The 21,165-nt window shown below is 40.9% G+C and overlaps 1 protein-coding gene across 3 annotated transcripts in view; it reads right to left on the bottom strand.

Moving 5' to 3' along the window:
• Positions 1-187: 187 nt before the first annotated feature.
• LOC121252512 (E3 ubiquitin-protein ligase RKP) overlaps positions 188-21,165 on the bottom strand; it is a 29,582-nt gene continuing 8,604 nt past the window's right edge. Inside the window, exons 4-11 of one of the 3 annotated variants that reach the window (XM_041152204.1) lie at positions 17,048-17,208; positions 15,410-15,548; positions 12,693-12,776; positions 11,926-12,204; positions 11,698-11,829; positions 2,267-2,466; positions 1,513-1,717; positions 188-932 (exon numbers count right to left, since the gene is read on the bottom strand). In XM_041152204.1, coding sequence (XP_041008138.1) covers positions 633-932; positions 1,513-1,717; positions 2,267-2,466; positions 11,698-11,829; positions 11,926-12,204; positions 12,693-12,776; positions 15,410-15,548; positions 17,048-17,208 — 1,500 coding nt within the window. In that variant the 3' untranslated portion in view covers positions 188-632. Of the gene's footprint in view, positions 933-1,512; positions 1,718-2,266; positions 2,467-3,309; positions 3,407-11,358; positions 11,542-11,697; positions 11,830-11,925; positions 12,205-12,692; positions 12,777-15,409; positions 15,549-17,047; positions 17,209-21,165 lie in introns of those variants that run through there. The other 2 variants (XR_005938229.1, XM_041152206.1) reach the window with 2 other exon arrangements.

The raw sequence follows: 21,165 nt of genomic DNA, 5'->3' as shown, positions 1-21,165 counted from the left end.
TTTTTTTTTTTTTTTTTTTTTTTTTTTTTTTTTTTGGGGGGGGGGGGGGGGGGGGGGGGGGGGGGGGGGGGGGGTGTTGGTTTGTGGAGTTTACAACTTCTAGCTGTCCAATGCCATGTTCTGATATACTCCTAGCTGAGTGCATCCTCTACTTCGCATTTATGCATTTTACACACAAATCAACATCTTTTGTCCAAATTCTATGTAGATTTCCGAGAGAGAAACGGTGTATACACCTTATAACATCTAATTCTGCTCTAAGATCCACAAAATTATACGGGATCTAAATCTTACATGCATCATGCAAAGAACCATACTGATTCAGACACCTTTCTGAAATTTCTGATAATGTTTAGAGAGAGATTTTCTCGCCATTTACATCTCATATTTACAGACTAATGCTCTATAATTACCTACAAAATTCCTATAAAACTCCACAAGAATCTCTCTCCCCCGACCACTTTGACTAGCATAGCACCAATGACTCACAATTATAATTGCAGCAACTCACTCTTTTCCCAAGCGAATGAGCAGAATATCTCCCCCAGGCAGGCAGCAGTTTCCTGTGTGCCATGGTTTTCAACAAGTTCTGTGTTGAAGCTTAAACGGCAACTGGCTGATTGCCTACCAACTCACAGTTCATTGGTAATACTGACAACTTCTGTGACTGTTGCGTTGCAAAAGAAACATCTACGGCAATTTAAAAGATGCCTGGTTATGCAGCAAGAACAAGATATGTGAGAACAAGGCACGAACCGGGCATCTGCTTCACCAGTATAACAGATGCAGCATGTGTTATCGTCCTCCTCAGTTTCTCCCCCATATCCCATTTTATCAACTACTTGCGACTCAGTCCGGCTGATAAGGATGCTCACAAAGTTCTCAAGCTGCCCAAGTTTTCCAGGATAAGCATCCCCCCGGAAAGATCCAGCCTGGAGAAAGTAAGAATGAGAGCATAAATTCCAGTTAAAACCTTCATCTTAACAGAGAATATCTAGTCATTTCAAGCAATCAAGATTGGGGTGAGCTAAAAACACAAATTGTATTATCCCACAAGCTGACAAGCTATTCCACCCACCAATACAGACATGAACAAGTTGCAAGTTTAATTCAAAGGGCTAATGCAAATGCCGTGAAAGCTTAAGCCACGTATGCAATAATTGGGAAAACGGAATATGACAGATGTCCAAAAGACATCGAGGCTAGCAGTTGTATGCAGTTGTATGGAAACACAGAATCCAGATCCACAAGTTTGGCAAATTACTAGCAGCTAGTATACATTTGCAATTAATCAAATAACCATCGTAAAAAGGGTAAGGTTGGGGGCATTACCAGCATAATACTAGTGAGTTCTTGTACCAAGTGATAGCACAATAAAAGTAAAAAATGAGTCTCATAAACTGAAACAATTTTCCAGCTGATGGGAAAAGATTAGGATTCATGCCAATATGAATGTACATAACCATGGGGAGAGACAGAAAGGACGGAGGGGGGAATCAGTCAGGGACTAACCCAGTTGTAATCCAAGAGATATTGGAAACCACAATGAACAGTTTTAGGGCAGTCCATGCTTGCAAAGACACCCACAAAATCATTGTGCTCCCTGCACTCTGCACCTGAACTGGCATCCAGCAAATTCAAGATGATCCCCACAAGAGGTGCCAATATCATGCCTCTGTTAACTTTTTCTAAAGAATGACCATGTCGTCTAAGCAGCCTGCAAAATTAACAGGCAATATGAAATTAGTTTGTAGGATTTTAAAATTCCTGATTCATTTCAGCTATTTATAATGTTATGATAAGATATCAAGTTATCCATGAGAAGGCATTGGTGGCCCAAATATGATATTAGGTTGGGAATGCAGAGTTCTTTAGTACGGAGCAAAAAAAAAAAAAAGAGCAAAAGGGAGGCATAAAATGATGTGGGTAGAAATCAAAGGCAAAGACATGACTGTTAAACGGTAAATGGAGCAGTGGCCCTAGGTAAGGATGAGTGGCATAATAGGATCCATATAGCCAACCTAAATTAGCTTGTTTTTAATCTCAGCCGAGTACATCAAGTTAAACTATAACCAAGTTTACTTTGTACCAAGAAGTAACAATCAATATGTTCCATACAGTCGAGGTGTGAAAATAGACTTATTTCATACAAGTTCAAATACTACAAGAAACAGAACAGATTCATGCAAATTTGATTGGAAAAGGGTAGACAGGTTCAGGGGGGAGAGTAACAGCACAAGTTTGTATTCAATAGCCAGGAACTTACAAGTCAAAAAACTCAGCATCTGTTGCTGAAGTTATGTGGTTCAGAATAAAAATGATCAGTTCAGTTAGCCGTCGAAGATTTGTATCAGTCCCCAACAAGAATGCTTGAGGGATTTCATGGGTACAGAATTCCAATACCCTGGTAAGATTGCATGAGAGATCAAATATGACACTGCATTTTCTTTGCTGAAACTCTAATACCTGCAAGAATGTTTTACAACTATTACATGGCATGATGGAGAATGGGGGAAGAAAGGTGTTAGGAAGGCATAATGGGGAGGGGGGTGGTTCAAACAAGAAAAAAAAGCTATGCACTTGCCAGCAAAATGCATATCAGTAAACCTATTATAAACTACTCTACCCGACAAAAACCTCAAAGGCAGAGAATTAACCTCTTTTGATATACCGCACCGTTAATGACTCAATCGCATCATGTGATTTACCACAATTAATTAATCCAATCATGATAAACATACATAAACAGATGAGAAAAAGCGAATCTCCATGTCTGAGAACAGGTAAGAATTCTTTTTTTTTCAATAAGTAATAGAAGATTTCACTAAAAAGGCAAAAGTCGTAGTTCAGATACATAAGAAGTATACAACAGGAACACTTAATTAGAAATAGGAAAAGAAACAATAAAATCAAGAAAATTCAACCCATTAAAATTAGTAGAAACTATCAAAAGGAACAAAGGATTGAAAGAAAATTCTCTGTTGTCTGCCCTCGATCCTCAAAATTTCTAACATAAAATAATTAAGAGGATAAAATTTAAAATTTTTTAAAACTTTTGTCCATAATTAGTGTGGCAGCAGGATATTCGATCGCCTTGCAACTGCACAACCCAACCCAGAAAACTGAGTAAGCAACCACGACAACTGGAAGAACAAGTAGGTCACTCCAAGTTAATTAATATTGACCACATGAGAGAGTTTTTATAGTCAATTTCAAAACAGACCTCAGCACAATGAAATAAATGTGGAACAACAGAAGCAAATATATGGATCTAAAAACCTACATCCACTAGAATATTCAAATCCCTACATCATATTTATTATGCACTGACAGCATGTCAATACACCCAGGCTGCACCATCCGACGTGTGAACCACCCGTCATAGTAGAGCCTTAACCCAGCCCATCTGTTTGCAAAAGTAGATAATTTAGAGGCACAGTAAAGAAGAATCAAGTCCAAATATTTCACCACAATCCCACCTAGTACTCTCAGGCTATAGATTAAGCCAATCATATTAATTACTATCTAAATCACGTGAACGGGTCAAAGAACACACTATCATCATTTGAACAGTTCAGAAAATGAAAAAGGCAGTGAGTTCAAAGATCAGACAGAAGTCAATTAAACAACTGAAAAATTGTTCGAAGATATCTCATTAATAGGCCAGCTATGGGCCTAACTCTCTAACAACTATGGAAATCTCCTACATAACAAGTCGCTACCCACCCCCCCCTTCCCCCCGTGTCCCCCAAACTATTTCTCACATACAAATACACACTAATCTCCAGTGTTAACCACAGCTTTGATCACTGCAGTGGACATGCACAAGACATGTTACCAACTCCCAAACATTAACCTTCGTGTCAGTCACTACGGTGGATGTGCACATCGCACGCAACCTGCTCCCAACCACAAAGTGGTGTAACATCTATCACAATATATAAAGCTGAAGCATTCTCTTGGTAAAAAATTGTGCCACCTCAGCATTCACTCAATTAGTTTTATTATTTTACTATTTTCAATTTTATTTTGCTTCACCACTTTCATTTTCCACTTTCAATTTTCAGCCCCTTCAATCACCAGTCCGTTCTATTCCTTTTGTTTTAATTTTTTTTTTTATAAGTAAGAGATAAACTTTATTGATGTGAATGAAATAGGCATGTACCAGGTACACAGGAAGTATACAAAAGAACACCCAAATACATTCTAACAGCGATGAACTAAGGACAAGAATTCATGAATATCATCCCCGTTTAATACAATAGCGGAAAACCAAAGCAATAAAGAATGTAGAAAAAAATTCTTCAGCTCCACCATTGTTCGTTCCTTGTCTTCAAAATAGCGCGCATTCCTTTCCGTCCAAATACACCACATGATACACAATAGAATCATCCTCCAAACTGCTGCCACTTGATGACTGCCCTGCAATTTTTACAACAACCCATCAAATCCACCACCCTCATAGGCATTACCCAAGCAACACCAACCCTTCGAAAGATCTCATCCCACAACCCCCTTGCTACGTCACAATGTAGTAAAAGATGATCTACCGATTCTCCATTCTGTTTACACATGTAACACCAATCCAACACTACACATCCTCTCTTCCTCAAGTTGTCTGTGGTCAAGATTTTCCCAAGAGCGGCATTCCAAACAAAGAAAGCAACTCTAAAGGGCACACGAGACCTCCAAATGTTTTTCCAAGGGAATGGGGTGTGACCCTGTGTAATCAAGAGTTTATAATACGCTTTTACTATACATTTCTTGTGATCCTGAAACCTCCATTTCAAACTATCATGATGTGCCATAGTAGTCCCCAAGGAGTGTAACAGGCTGAAAAAGTCTGAAACTATAGATAATTCCCAGTCATGAATATTCCTATTAAACAGAATATTCCACTGATGCAAACCATGAGCAGATAACCGCACATCCGCCACTGAAGCCTCCCTATTAACTGCAATACGATATAAAGCCGGAAAAACCCTTTCCAATGCATGATCTCCACACCACACGTCCCGCCAAAAACTGATCCGGTTGCCCTCACCTACGACAAAGCGAATATGATTTACAAAGCTTGTCCACCCCTTCCTTATAAACTTCCATAGCCCCACTCCATACCCCCCTCTCTATTCTTTGGAACACCAACCACCCCAAGCAACACCATATCTAGCATCTATAGTTTCCTTCCACAATGATCCCCCTTCCAAATGATATCTCCAAAGCCATTTCCCCAATAACGCTTTATTAAAAGTTCTCAAATTACAAACACCCAACCCCCCATTCACAATTGGGGCACATACTGTCTTCCAATTAACCAAATGAAATTTCTTCTCCTCCCCTATGCCTCCCCATAAAAAAGCCTTAAAAAGTTTCTCAATCATATTCACCACCCCTACAGGCATAGGAAAGAGAGAGAAAAAATAAGTGGAAAGGTTAGTGAGGGTGCTCTTGATAAGAGTGAGATGACCCCCTTTCGATAAATACACCATTTTCCATCCAGCCAACATTTTCTCTATCTTCTCTACCACCCCATCCCATATTGCTCTACTCTTGAAAGTTGCACCTAACGGAAGACCCAAATATTTCATTGGGAAAGAGGACACACTGCAATCCAAAAGACTTGCTAGACTGCGTATATTAGGAACCACACCCACCGGAACCATCTCAGACTTGCCAAGGTTCACCTTAAGCCCTGACACTGCTTCAAAACAAAGTAATAATGCACGTAAAGTTTGGACCTGACTCCTATCCGCTTCACAGAAAATCAAAGTGTCATCTGCGAAAAGGAGATGTGAAATGATACAAGGGCTACCAGAGCCATTTCCCACCTGAAAACCAGATAAAAAATCCCCACCAACAGTAGCCTGCACCATCCTACTCAATGCCTCCATAACTATGACAAATAGAAGAGGAGATAACGGATCATCCTGTCGCAAACCCCTCGAGCTATCAAAAAAACCAGCAGGAATGCCATTAACTAGCACTGAGAAATGGGTCGTTGAAATACAATGACGCATCCAAGAAATTCACCTATCTCCAAAACCACACCTCTTAAGCAAGTAAAAAGGAATTCCCAGTTCACATGATCATAAGCCTTCTCCATGTCAAGCTTGCAAAGAATACTTGGACTTCCCTCCGCAATCTAGCATCTAGGCTCTCATTTGCTATGAGCGCCGAATCGAGCATATGTCTCCTGCAAATGAAAGCATTTTGAGGCTTGGAAATAATATTTTCCAACACTGGACTAAGCCGGTTAGTAAGAACCTTTGAAATAATCTTATAGACACTACTAACCAAACTTATTGGACGAAAATCCTCAATACTCGAAGCCCCGTGTTTCTTGGGAATGAGCGCAATGAAAGTCGCATGAAGTGATTTTTCAAACTTTTGAAAAGCTTGAAATTCACTGAACACCCGTAAGACATCACCTTTCACCACATCCCAACAAGTTTGAAAGAAACCCAGTGAGAAACCATCCGGACCCGGCGCTTTGTCCTTAGCCATACCAGAGATGACCTTGAAAATCTCATCTTCATCGAAAGGTCTCTCCAAGACACTCATATGTTGCGGATCAATTGCCACAAACGATAAGGCATCAAGCTTCAGCCTCCAAGTTACCGATTCGGTAAGAAGAGTCTCATAATAATGTGCAATATGACTTTCTAGTTCAGCGGGAGAGGATAGCACCTGAGCACCTGAATGAAGCGACTCGATCGCATTGTTACGTCTATGTGAATTAGCCACTTTGTGAAAGAACTTCGTACACCTATCACCCTCTTTCAACCAAAGGGCTCAAGATTTTTGGCGCCATGATGTCTCCTCTGACAACAAAACCCTTTCCAACTCTGCCACAACCGTGGCTTTCCTCAATAACTCCTCTTCTAAGGCCCCACCCAATAATTCCTTACCCTCTAACTCCTGCAATTCCTCCAACAAAGTGGACTTTTGATTGTCAGTGTGACCAAAAACTTCCAAGTTCCACTTCTTCAGATCTTGTTTTAAAGCTTTCAGCTTACCTGCAAGAATGAAACTTGGAGTGCCACTAAACTGGTACGATACCCACCAAGTACGCACCAACTCTGCAAACCCATTCACTTTAAGCCACATATTCTCAAACTTGAAATACCGGCGACCCCCGTGAATGCCCCCACAATCTAGGAGAATGGGAAAATGGTCTGAACTGACTCGAGCTAACCTTTTCTGACTTACTTCTAGATAGTGGGCTTCCCATAACGGCGAGACAAGGAATCTATCCAATTTCGACCAAACACGGCCGTTAGACCATGTATACCCGCCACCCACCAAGGGAAGGTCCATAAGGTCCAGATCAAAGATGAACTCAGAGATTCCGCCATGGCCCGAGTGTACCGATGATGCCCCGATCGTTCACTAGAAAAACAAGTAGTGTTAAATCCCAACACTTGCTCTTCCTTTCTCTCAAGTATATATATCCGTTCAAGTTCCAGCCAGCTAATTTTATTGTGCATCAATGGTCTAAAAAAATTAGCCACGCCTCTTCACCTTCCATCTTACAATTCCCCATCTCATCATGCCTCTTTGGTTTCATCTCTTGCAATTCTCCACCAGTTTTTCACATGGGCTGGTATCTATTTATTTTTTAATTTATTGCAATACTTATTTCTCCTATAATAGAGAGGTTGTCGCTAATGCTCACAAACCATCCAGTTTTCTATATTGATGTTCCTTTTGTGGCATGACTGTAACGAGAAAGAGAGAAATAGAATAAGGAGAGAGGGGCCAAGGTAAGAGAGAGAGAGAGAGAGAGATGTCTCTTACCAAGATGGGTGGCAAGCGGTGGTGCAGCAGGGCTTCTTGGTGGAGCAACATTGGCGGCATGGAATGCTAGGTGCAGAGGTGCAGTAGCAGCAGATCTTGGGACACGGTGGATTTTTTTTTTTTTGTGGGGGGGGGGGGGGGGGCTTGGGTGAGGGTTGGTATTTTTTGTATTCATAATGCTCAACTCTATGTGCTTGATTAACATGTAACTTGCAGGCGGTGATGGGGAGGTTGTGGAAGTTGCAAGTTCTGCTATGGATACATTAAATAGGACTTACAGGATGCCTTCCCTGTTGAATGGTTGTCCTCCTTATGAGCACAATTCTAATTGAATGGTTGTTTCCAATGTCCCAAATTGTAAGACACTGAGCTACTTGAGACGTTGGAAAGTGAAGAGCGCAATTGGGGGAGATGGAGGAAGATGGAAAAGCCAGAGTTGGGAAATCTTGAAAAAACGCACGTTTTGATTTTTCTTTTTTTCCTTTTTTCTCTGGGCTGGGTTTATGTATTTAAAAGGCTGAGTAAGCAGCAAAAATCGATGCAAATATGGCCCTTGGTACAAAGAAATTATTTTAACTGCTTTAAACCTAACTTTTTGGTACAAAACAAAAATTAAAATCTTAATTTTTTTTAGTTTGTACCTATCTATATAAATGGTGCAATCTTAATCAATAATTTGCCCGTGCGGTGCACAACTAGTTACTATGTATAATTGAGACAAAAAAAAATTGTCTGTCTGCTGTGATGGAAAGATGTCTTAAGATTCAAAAATTAGGGAAAATTGTGTATCACAGGGAGATTTGGGATAGATGGTCCAATTGAGTTCATCAGGGGATTTATTTTTCCAGCACATTTATCAAATCTGTTGGCAAGTACGTCTGAACCTTACAACAGGCCACCACTACTAAGCTTAAGGGAAGAGATTCTGGTGGGAGAGTGTCATTTTGCTTCTGATCACTTGACTATTTGATCATATCCTATTTTTGAGGTTCTAATTTAGTCATGCAAATGGTTCAAAACATAACCCCAGACATAAACTCTTTCTCCCTGTACATCCAAGAAAACCCTAAGGAGACCGCCGCCATCCACCATTTCTGGCAAGTGACCCCTCACCGCCGTCACAGACAAAGCCGACGAGCCCCGGCGACTTCATTGAAGGCCGTCCGGCGTCGGTCCTGAGGAGAGAGAAATCCTTACGAAGTTAGAAAGCCCTAGATCTGCCGCCACCACCCTTGCCGGCGAGAGATACCGCACCGTTTAGTCACAGATAAAGCCGACGGACCCCGGCGACTTCGCTGAGGGCCGTCCGGCGTCGGTCCACCCTCCGGCGACCTAGATTTCTCTATGTCCTCTCTCAGAGTACTCCGGCGACCTCCACTACGGCTCCGTTGGTCTTGCCGTCGACAAAGAACAAGTCAACGCTTTCCGGCAAGTCTTCTGGGAGTACTCCAGCGTCAAGTAGTGGTCTTCAACCGTGGTCTGCAGCTGTGGTCTTCAGCCATGTTCCTGTGTCGCAGAGTTCGTCTCTCTGAGATGACGAATGGTTGTTGAAAGAGGGGAGTTGGTCGGCACGAGCTCTTCTATGGAGTTGGTCATAGAATCTAAATTCTTTACTTTGATGAAGGAGGGGAGCATGTTGGTCATCACTGAAAGGAGTCGAAGGGTGATATCTAAGCTGGTTTTGGGTTTAACCACAATACAGTGGCTGACCAAGGCCATTGAAGCGTGCACAAAAGATGAGAAACAAGATTTTTTCTCTACTATCCGGGAAGGTAGACGCAATTTCACAGCGCATCGTTGCTCGAATGCTCGAGGACGTTATATGGCGGTGGAGGAGTATGGAGGTGGAGGGAGGAGGAATTTTATTTTCATTCCTGAGGAGGGGAGCAGTGGTTGGAGAAGGATGGGGGAGGTGCTGCGTGATTTTTCCTTCGGCAAGAGAGGGAGTGACGGGTTGGAAGAACAAGGTGCTGTAGGACATGGCTCTGTCAGGGAGCCGTGCAGCAGACATGTGGCGAGGAGATCCTATGCAGCAGCTCTAAAGACGGGTCAGGTTTCGGGGGTTCAGAGTGAAGAGGGTCTACAAATTTTGCCTCAAGACCAGCTTGTCGAGATGCACAATTCTTTAAAAGAAATGGAAACCCAACTTGGCAAGTTGAAGGCAACGATAACTATATTGTCTACGAAAATAGACGGCTTTCAGTTGGAGGCAACAGGGTTGTAAGTAACAAGATAGGCCCGAATCCTTTAAACTCAGAAAAAGGAAAACGGAAGATCGGATTCAGCCTTGTCCCTATAACCAGATCAATGAGAGTATGGTGGGTCAAAAGGAAATCTAGGTTATTTGAAGCGGGGTCTACATCGGGTATCGGCGTAGAGACATCAGTGGAATTTCATTCGCCTCATGTAACACAGGATAGACCAATAGTCGGTATTACACCCTTGGTCCCCGAAGAAACTATGGCTCCCTCGTCAGAGTTGAGTATACTGCCGAGGTCTGAAGAAGATGTAGGATCTGCTATCACCCCAGAGGTGAAGGGACTTGCTGCCACCCCAGAATCTCCAATGGAGAGAACCAATGAAGTTGCTGGAGAACCTATGGGTTTGGCATTGGTGCCTTGTGTAGAGTCGGGAGTGCAGTTGGATACTGTGTCTGGAGATAACGTTGCTCCCCTGGTCTCTCTTCCTCCAATAGCAGACTGGATTCTGCCTAAAGTTAATGAGATTCAGCAATTTGTGGGAATCTCACATGGAGGATGTGAAGATCAATTTAGAACTAATCACTACGATTGAGGCGAGGCGAGGCAAGCCACGCGCTTGAAACCAAATCAAATTTCAAGAAAAGCAGGGAGTTACAGCGTCTTTCCTGGGCAATCAACTACGACACTAAGGGTGGTAGCTCATCTAGAGGGAAGTCTAAAGGGAGGGCATTGTGAAGACGGGAGGAATCAAAGGGTTGGGGTTGGGTGTTCAGGTAGAGTTTTAGTTCTATGGAAAACAAGGGGTTGGGATCGGGTCTAGTGTATTTTGGGTTGTTTTTCCACGGGCTTGTTGGGTCATTAGGGACTTTTTGGGTCATTTTGGGCAAGGTGTTTTCTTGCATACATTCAGTGTACTTGGTTTCTCCTTTTGATATATATAATTTTTTACTTATAAAAAAAAATTTAGTCATGCACTCAAAAAGCATGTGAAAATACTAAAATATACATTCATCTTATCCATGTGTTAGTTCAATTCCAACATTGCCCCAAGAATCTTATGTATTCAATGTTGTCACTTCATACTTTGCACAGCACATCCCAGCACTAAAAACAGGCCAAGCAACGGGAAAAGGGACAAGAAAAATGGACAAACATGATTAATGTAGGTTACCCAGGTTTGCACTATGTGGTTCCAATTAGTCAATGCTGAGTGAAATCCAGATGAACGTTAGTTCCAGGTTTACAATTTGATTTTAAAAAAAAGGGAAATCATTATGCTAAACAGCAGTGCAATCAACACCAACATCCCCAGCATTTTGCTACCTTGGTTATTACGTCTATATCATCATCATTGGCCAAATTAACTCAAAAGATAGGGATCAGCTGCTGTACTCCCAATCCACTTAATAGCTACTTCTTCCATTTGTTTTAGATCCTCCAAAAAACATTCTTAACATTCTCATCTCACAGTGCACCCATCCCCTCTCCCCCCCAGGGATGGTTGTTTTTTAAGCCCTTCCACAGATACTGTGGTGCTCCCACACTGTTATCAGAAGTTCTTTATCATGGCATGTTGTATGAAATGAGAAGAAAATACCTCCTAAACAATAAACAGGTTTTGGAACAAACACAAAAAAAAAAATTAATATGATTGAGAAAAGAAAGTATCACATTTCCATAGGAACCAGATTACCCATACCTGGAATTTTTCTTGCATTTCACGCATGGAAACGGAGAATTCGGTCATTGTCCAACTGAGAGTGTTAAATAGACGGTTGAGGAAAGCCGAGAACAGATCTTTGTCATTGATGCAAGCTTCCCGTAGCAATCTCTTCGAGAATGAAAAGGCCAAACAGCAAAAACTGGTCAGAAGTGACTCTAATGGGTAACTAAAAAGTCATATATCAAAAAAGGTGTAACTATTCACCTGGAAAACCACAGATGATGATGATTCCCCATGCTTGGAAGAACCAAATCCAGAACCCCTACATAATCGCAGAAGAATGTTGGTTACTGGGATCCAGGATCTCTGATCAAATGCTGAAATCAATGCTGTTGGCAAGATGTGTATTGCTGCTTCATTGCTCTCAAAAGCTGCCAAATATTCCTTGTACTGTACCAGGACCGATATGGACTGGAGGAGAAGATCCTTAAGATCTGCACTTGATATCCTTGGGTCATTGAAGTGGACTACTACAAAGGTAACCTGTTCCACAAAACGTCTCATATAAACTTAACTGACTCACATTATTGAATACGTTAAACATTCTGAATAAAGAAAACATCGTGAATCTGTCACCTGAACAAAAGGCCCAAATAATAAGGAAGATATAAACTAGTAAGTCAGTGCATCATGTGTCATAATAATTCAAAAGCTACATGTAAGCAGGTCAAAATATACCATGCCTATGGTTTCAAAACCTTGTAATGAAAATTTAGAAGCTTCATAAAATTTGGTCCCTTTTTAGGATATGAAGACGCATAAGTATGTGTTGAAGGCTTTTTACAAGAGAGTGAAACCTGTACTTGTTTATATCCTTTGTATTATATTATTTTAAATAAGAAAGAACAATTTTAACTGATAATCAATCATGTTGCAGAATCAAGAGGTTTGACAACCAAGATCATACACCACTGTCATGCCAAATTACACAGGGAAGAAGAAGAAGAAGAAGATTAACAGATGAGACATACAAATGAAGCAAGTCCCTGCTTGACAAATATCGCAGGTGCAACAAACGGAGGATCACTCTTCCGCAACACATGAAAGCAGTCAACCTGCATAGAGAATAGCAATCGATAATAAGGTTAATGGAAACAAAATATCATCAACTCTATACGTGCAGAGTGCTTGAGTGAAAACTAAAATGAAGCAAATACAAATGTTATCAGCAAAATTTCTCAATAAATGTTTTTTTTATAAGAAGAAATTTGATTGATATAAAGATAGGCATAGCCCAAGTACACCAAAAGTATACATGCGAGTACACCAAATTAAGAACTAGAAACTGTTACAAGAAAATCATGGAAGCTGAGACCATTTAAATAAAGTCTTCCAAAAAAAACTCCTAAACTCCTCTGAGGAAAGTTCATGATCCTCAACATGTCTATTATTTCTTTCGCTCTAAATACACCAAAAAATACAAATAGGAGCCATCTTCCACACAGCTGCAATCTGTGGTGTCCCTGTGATCCCTCTCTAGCTAGCTAGTAGTTCAACCACCCTTCCCGGCATTACCCATGATAATCTCATTCTGCTGAAGAAATAATCCCACATGTCCCATGCAAAGTCACAATGTAAGAGTAAATGATCCACCGTTTCAACACTATTTCTGCACATACAACAATTATAAGTCCATGCCTTCTTAGATTATCAATGGTTAGAATCTTCCCTAAAGCTGCTGTCCAAACAAAGAATGCAGCCCTGGGAGGTGCTTTACTCCTCCATATGTTCTTCCAAGGAAAATTGGGCCTAGATTGAACTATAAGTATGTCATAGAAAGAGCGTACCGAGAATTTCCTTTTCCTAGAAGGTCTCCATTTCATCTTGTCCTTAGCTGTAACAACAGAAGTGGTGTTATACAGCAGGTTAAAAAAATCCACCAGAGCACTCACTTCCCAATCATGTGCCTCCCATGTGAGGTTGATGTTCCACTCCTGTGAATCATGACTAATTACCCTCACGTCAGCCACCATAACTTCCTTTTGTCATGCAATTCTAAAGATATTGGGATAAGCAACCGTAAGGGCCGTATCTCCCACCCACACATCATGCCAAAAGCTGATTCTACTGCCATCCCCCAAACACAGCCTAGTATTACTCGAAAAAGCCCCCAACCTTTTTGTATAGACTTCCATAACCCCACACCATATGCCCCCCCCCCCCCCCCCCCCCCCCCCCCCCCCGGACTCCCATACTTTGCACCAATCACCCCTTTCCACGCCAAAACCATTTCCCTAATAGAGCCTTATTAAAGGCCCTCACATTACGGACCCCCAAACCACCATCTCTCATAGGAGTACACACTTTATCCCATCCAAATAGGTGAAATTTAAACTCATCACCTAGTCCACTCCACAGGAAATTACGTTGGAGTTTCTCAATCCTAGATGCAATGCTCGCTAGAAGGGAAAATAAAGACAAGAAATATGTGGGAAAGTTGGATAGATTGCTCTTAATAAGTGTGGTCCGCCCCCCTTTCGATAAGTATAACATTTTCCACCCGGCTAGCCTACGCTTTAATTTCTCTAGCACCTCCTTACAAATTGTCTTAACTTTAAAAGTTGCTCCCAACGGGAGACCAAGGTACTTCAATGGCAGCGAAGAGACCACACATCCCAACATGTTGGCCAACCCCCTAATATTTCTTACATCACCCACCACAACCATCTCCATTTTAGCAAGATTTATCTTTAACCCGGATACCGCTTCAAAACAAAGTAAGATAGCCTTCAAAGATTGAATATGTCCTGCATTATCCTCACAAAACAGCAATGTATCATCCGCAAACAAGAGATGAGAAATAGTGATGGAGCCATGGTGAATAGCCCCCGCTGAAAATCCTGAAAAAAAAAAAAGCCCTTCTACGGCAGCCGACACCATTCTACTTAGAGCCTCCATCACAAGGACAAATAAAAGTGGTAATAGTGGATCGCCTTGTCGTAGCCCCGCGAACTATTAAAGAAACCCACAGAATCACCATTTACCAAAACCGAGAAGCGAGCCGTTGACACACAATGTCTCATCCACCCCCTCCTCCATCTTTCCCCAAATCCACATCTACGTAACAAATAGAACAGCAAATCCCAGTTGACGCAGTCATAGGCCTTCTCCATGTCCAGTTTACATAAAATACCCAGTACTCCCGACTTGAGCCTGTTGTCTAAACACTCATTAGCTATAAGAACCGAATCCAATATTTGTCAAACTCTCACACAAAATATAATAAACAATTCAATTTTTTCAAAACCCAATTTAACTTTTTCAAATTCCAAAACAATAATAATATTTTAAACTTTCATCGAAAACCAAAAATTCTCATCTCACTCCCCAAACCTACCATCGTATCCATGATTGTGCTCATCCTATTGGCAAGTACTTTCTCATTAAATGTTAATACTACTTGTCATATGTGGTATGTCTAAATCCTTTGACATAACACACAAGCCTTTTTCTTCTTTTTGAGTAATAAAATGGCAACTCACACATTCAAAAGTGGCTCAAGACAATCAAATTTATTGCTAGAAGAAAATATATATATATATATATATTTGAAAAAAAAGATCAATAATGTACCATATGTGTAGGTGATGAACAAGGAAACAAGTTATACATACTCTATGCAATACCTATATCTGTGATATAACATGATTTTACGAAGTTTCATTCTAAATAAAGATTTTATATATACCAGAGTTTCCAGATAAAATTCAGGGATGTAAAAGAACAAGGAATCCACTTTGCTAAGAACCAGAAGCAATTGGACAATCCACATGCACATTGCATACATCCCTCTCTGCTTCCATTGAGAACAAAGAGAGATGCGATACCTGTAAACCATAGAAGTAAATTAGAAACTAAGGGTACAGATGAAAACTAAGTTTTTCAAATCACAAAGTGAGCTGTCACTTTCCTAAAAAATCTTTATATAAATATATATAAAATAAGTTTTATTAACAAAAGTTAAAAAGTAAAATTATCAACATCATAGTAAGGACCTTATTGTCCCAGACAAAGCTCTGATGTTTTTCATATTCCAACATCATGATAAAATATTAATCAGAGCATCCGTACACAAAACATCTTCTCAGTTAAAAAATTACAAAAAGGGAGAAAGACGATAACCAATAAAAGAACCCACATGGGCCTGGGCTCTAAAGCACATATTTATGTCCAAGTATCATTCCATAAAACCAGGCATCCTTGATCACTATAGAACACCATGCATGATAATATGACAGCTAACCCACCCCCCCCCCCCCCCCTCCCCAAAAAAAAAAAATAAATAAATAAGTGTATACGAACCAAAAGACTATCATTGGGCCATAAATAACCCAAGCAAAATCAATGACATGAAAACTACAAACATTTAATGAAAAGGGCAAGCGCATGTGCATCTAAAACATACTTATAAAAAAATGTCCATCTAAAACTACAAACATTGAAATTATTGCAAATTACCTATTAACACTGCAGCTAAATTAACAGGCCTAGATTCAAACAAACGGCAGCCACAACTTTTTTTTTATAGGTAAAAGTAATAGAAAACGGCAGCCACAACTGAACAGGAAGATATAAAATACAACAGAATAAAGACGAAAGTATCAGCACATTCCAGAAATTGGCCATAGTTTTGTTTAAAGGATAAAGGCCATCTAGAAAACAACCTATGTCAACATCACCATCTTTATCAAGACATCATAATCAAAAGTATGTCCATTATGGTATAGTTAGAGTCTCAACATTATGGTGGTGAGGCCTAACCAGTATATGAACCCATGTCAGCTCCATTTAGACTGATGTTGAACCCCTCACAGATATTAATAAGGGGGGAAAAGAATTTTTTATGAGAAATGGGGGAAAAAAGAAATTGTGGCACGTATAATAATTCTTGAACTTTTTTTTTACTTAATATGCCCAATTAGGAGAGGGAAAGATAGGAGAGAAGCAGGTATTTAATGTGGATAATTCATAGCTACAACTTATCAATAGTTGCACACCAAAATGAGTACAGACATAGCCACAAATACAAATCAAGCATAAGGCTTACGCTTTACTTACAGTATCAAATTATAGCCTAGACTAAAAAAGATGTGGAAATCTTAATGTCTTAATGTGGCCATGACCAGGAAAACATTAATAAACAGGTTTGTTTTCCTTTCTTTTTTTGTTTTTTTTTTTTTTTTTTTTTTTTTTTTTTTTTTTTTTTTTTTTTTTTTTTTTTTTTGTGGGGGGGGGGGGGGGGGGGGGGGGGGGGGGGGATAAGGGAAGTGAAAAATAAACACAAGCCAAATTGAACTTCACAAAGATCTCCTCATGCTCATCTTACCATGTACAATGTCTTACAGAATCAATAACTTCTTCACGATAACAATTGCGGGCTTCTTTCAAACGCTTTAATTGCTCGCTGCAAGTTCCTTCTCTTATCTGTTTATCAGTTTCATCCAGCACAGAGATTGACTGGGACTGATGAGACATGTAATATGATGCCTACAATCCGAAAAATTTACTTCAGATAATTTGAAGTATTTCAAATCAATCAAAAAATGCGAAAACTACAAGTCAGATTATTCAGTAACAGGTTAGTTAGTGCACATGTGCGAAAGGTCTTGGGTAGTGTATGTAACGCCTCAAGGAAAGCCCAAACCACACCTGGGGCCCTGGGCCACTCCAAAAGGATTAGTTAATGGTACAATTGGAGCCCCATTGAAATCATTATAAAGAACAAAAAATTCTCCCTCCCAAGCAATATGGGATTGCATACATGGTAGACCATCTATACCCATGGGGTATCACAGTGTACATGACTGAAAATGCTTTAAAAAAGGGAATATTTCTTTTTTTATCAGAAAACAAGACTTTAATTGATAAGAAATAGGCATAACCCAAGTAAGTACACAAGATATAATTTTTTTATAAGTAAGATAACATTTTATTAATAGAAGTTTTTTTTTTTATAAGTAAACATTTTATTAATAGAAGTAAATAGGCATAACCCAAGTACACAAGAGGTATACAAACAGCATACACATAGTTATATAAGAAGGAGCCAGAAAGAGATACAAGAAAGTCATTGGAGCAAGCTCCATTAAGAACACAAGAAGATGCCCAAGTACACAAGATATATACAAGAGCGACACCTAAGCATATAAAAAAGGGAATTTGCAATTAGTAAATTGAAAAAAAAAAAAAGTGCTCAAATCAAGAAACACTGCAAAATAAAGGTAGTTTCACCTATGAGCAAAGATCACCAAAAAGTCAGTTTCACCTATGAGCAACACCACTTATTACAAAGGTATAACCACCATATAAAAGGTACTCTAAATCAACAAATCACCATGTTAATCTCGACATCAGTAATTCTTTTATAAATAATGCAGACATATGTAAGATAGCATAAAAATGGAAATAAATAATGCAGTTACGCACAATTCCACCTGTTCCAGACTGATCAAGCAACTATGCAAAAGGCAAAGTTGAGCGTGTTGAGCATGTGCAACAATAGAAATGTTAAGATGTGGCCATGATGTTTCTAAGTTTGCATCAATACAAACCTTAAGATCAGACAAACTTGAGTATGTTTCTTCAAATATTTGAAACTTGTTGCACCATACATAATTGGGACTCTACTGACAATGGCTTTTTAGTAGGGGTGTGCAAAATTCCGAGAATTCCGACTCCGTCCGACCTCCGCTCCGACGCCGACTCCGACGGAGTCGGAGTTGTCGGAATTCGGAGTCGGAATTCGGAACTACTCCGACTAGTGAGTCGGAAGCGGAGTCGGAGTCGGAGCTCCATGTAGCTCCGACTCCGACTCCGAAATTTTTTTTTTAAACCCAGCTGTAAAACGACGTCGTTTTACAGCTGGGTTTAAAAAAAAAATTTTGAACGACACCGTTCCACTTAATATGAAACGGCGTCGTTTCATATGGCTTCCTAAGGAAGCCTTCTCCCCTTCTTCTTCCTTCTCCAGTTCTTCTTCTTCTTCCTTCTCCCTTCTCTCTCGCGTCTCCCGTCCCAAACTCCCAGTGACTGAACCATCCATTCTCTCTCGCGTCTTCCGTCCTAGTGCCAGCGTGCCGCCGTTCGTCGTTGCTCCTCCGTGCCGCCGTTTCTCGTTGCTCCTCTACTCAGCTTCCAAGTTCCACCTACGGTGAGCCCTAAATTTATGAGCCCTAAATTTAATTCAAGCACGTCTCTTATGAATTGGAGCCTGCAGTTGTGATTCTTGTGAATTGGTTGTATTGAATATTCAATATAGTCCCAACACGGCGCTCAAAACCCTGAATTTTACATTGTATTGCAGACTTGCGCTCGAGCGAGGTGTCGAGCGCAAGTCGAGCGCACGTTGTATTGAACATTGGTTCGAGCGCCATGTCGAGCGCGAGTCGAGCGAACCTCTCTGGATGGGTTTTGCTCGAGCGTTACGTCGAGCGCACGTCGAGCGAACCTCTCTGGATGGATTCTGCTCGAGCGCCATGTCGAGCGCACGTCGAGCGAACCTATCTGGAGTCTGGAATCCAGACTCTGGATGGATTCTGCTCGAGCGCCATGTCGAGCGCACGTCGAGCGAACCTCTCTGGATGGATTCTGCTCGAGCGCCATGTCGAGCGCACGTCGAGCGAACCTCTCTGGATGGATTCTGCTCGAGCGCCATGTCGAGCGCATTTCGAGCGAACCTCTCTGGATGGGTTCTGCTCGAGCGCACGTCGAGCGCACGTCGAGCGAACCTCTCTGGATGGTTTCCGCTCGAGCGCACGTCGAGCGCACATCGAGCGAATATCTCTGGATGGGTTCCGCTGAGTCGAGCGCAAGTCAACCGAACCTCGATGTAATAATACATCGATACAATAATATATTATGATACAATAATACATGTCCTATTGTAAAATACAATAGCCTAGTTTATTTTTAAACTAATTTTTTGCTTCTAATTTAATTTTTTCAGCTTCATTGATTGTGATATGGATCCTAGACATAGTGGAGATGATCGTCCACAAAGGAATGTGGCGGATGCCAATGCTACAACTCCTACACCGGTGGGTACTTCCACCCCTAGAGCCACATCTAGGGCAGCTACATCTAGAGCAGCTACATCTAGAGCAGCTACATCTTGTGCGAGTAGTCGACTCCCACTCCCAGTTGATATAGAGGATGAGGATATGTTCAACGAAGAGGAGGAGATGCCCATTGAGCAAGATCAACCACCACGACCTTCTAAAAAGAGGTCGTGGACATGGGAGCATTTCACCAAAATTCCTGGTGAAATTGCAAACCCAGTAGCAAGATGCCATTACTGTGGATCACTTTGTGGATGCCATTCGAAGAAGCAAGGTACCAGTGTGTTAATAGCACATCTAAATGGTTGTCAACGATATAAAATAGCGAAGGGATTGCAAGCCACTGATCAGACCAACCTCAGTTACCAAACTTCTACAGCCACTGATGGTACACAGACTAAGAAATTGGTCATCCCTCAATACAGTGAGAAGATGTTGAGGGACATGCTTGCAGAGATGATAATTACTGATGAGATGCCATTTACCACAGTCGAGAAAAGAGGCTTTCGAAAGTTTCTAAATTTTGTTGAGCCACGATTTCCCATTCCATCACGGTATACAGTGATGCGAGATTGTATGAAGAGGCATGCGAAGGACAAGGAGGAGATGAGGAAGATGTTTATTACCACTGGCCAGAGAGTGTCTTTTACGACTGACACATGGACTTCCATACAGAACGTCTGCTACATGTGTATCACAGCACACTACATTGACAGTGAGTGGATTTTGCATAAAAAAATTATTGGTTTTAAAGAAATTGTGGATCATAAAGGTGCATCCATTGGGGCGAAGATGGATGATTGTTTAAAGGACTGGGGAATTCGAAAAGTGCTGTGTATTACAGTTGACAATGCCAGTGCGAATGAAACAGCAATTGATTGGTTTAAGCGGAACACGACGGTGAGAGATGATGTCATTCGGGCCCACGAGTTTATTCACGTTCGATGTTGTGCTCATATCATTAACCTCATAGTTGTTGAGGGATTAAAAGAGGTTCATGATTCCATAACCCGAGTCCGCAACATTGTACGATATGTGAGGGGTTCCCCTCAAAGGCTTGCCAAGTTTAAGGCAATAGCAGAAGATCTGAAGATTGAATGTTCTAGTATGTTGTGCTTGGACGTTCCGACTCGATGGAATTCTACATACATGATGTTGGATGTGGCACAGAAGTACCAAAAAGCATTCGAGCGGATGGAGGTCGAGGATGGGGGTCTGAGGTATGCTTTGTTGGAGCCAGCAGGACAGGGGCTCGGTGCGCCGGACGCACATGATTGGACCAGTGTGAGTTATTTTGTTGAATTTTTAAGAACTTTTTATGAGATAACCATGCGGCTATCTGGATCCAAATATACGACTGCGAACTCATTTTTCAACGAGCTCTCGG

This window comes from Juglans microcarpa x Juglans regia, chromosome 2S (genome assembly GCF_004785595.1).
Source record: "Juglans microcarpa x Juglans regia isolate MS1-56 chromosome 2S, Jm3101_v1.0, whole genome shotgun sequence".
NCBI classification, from domain to species: Eukaryota; Viridiplantae; Streptophyta; class Magnoliopsida; order Fagales; family Juglandaceae; genus Juglans; species Juglans microcarpa x Juglans regia.
This window is presented reverse-complemented; position numbering and strand designations above follow the sequence as displayed.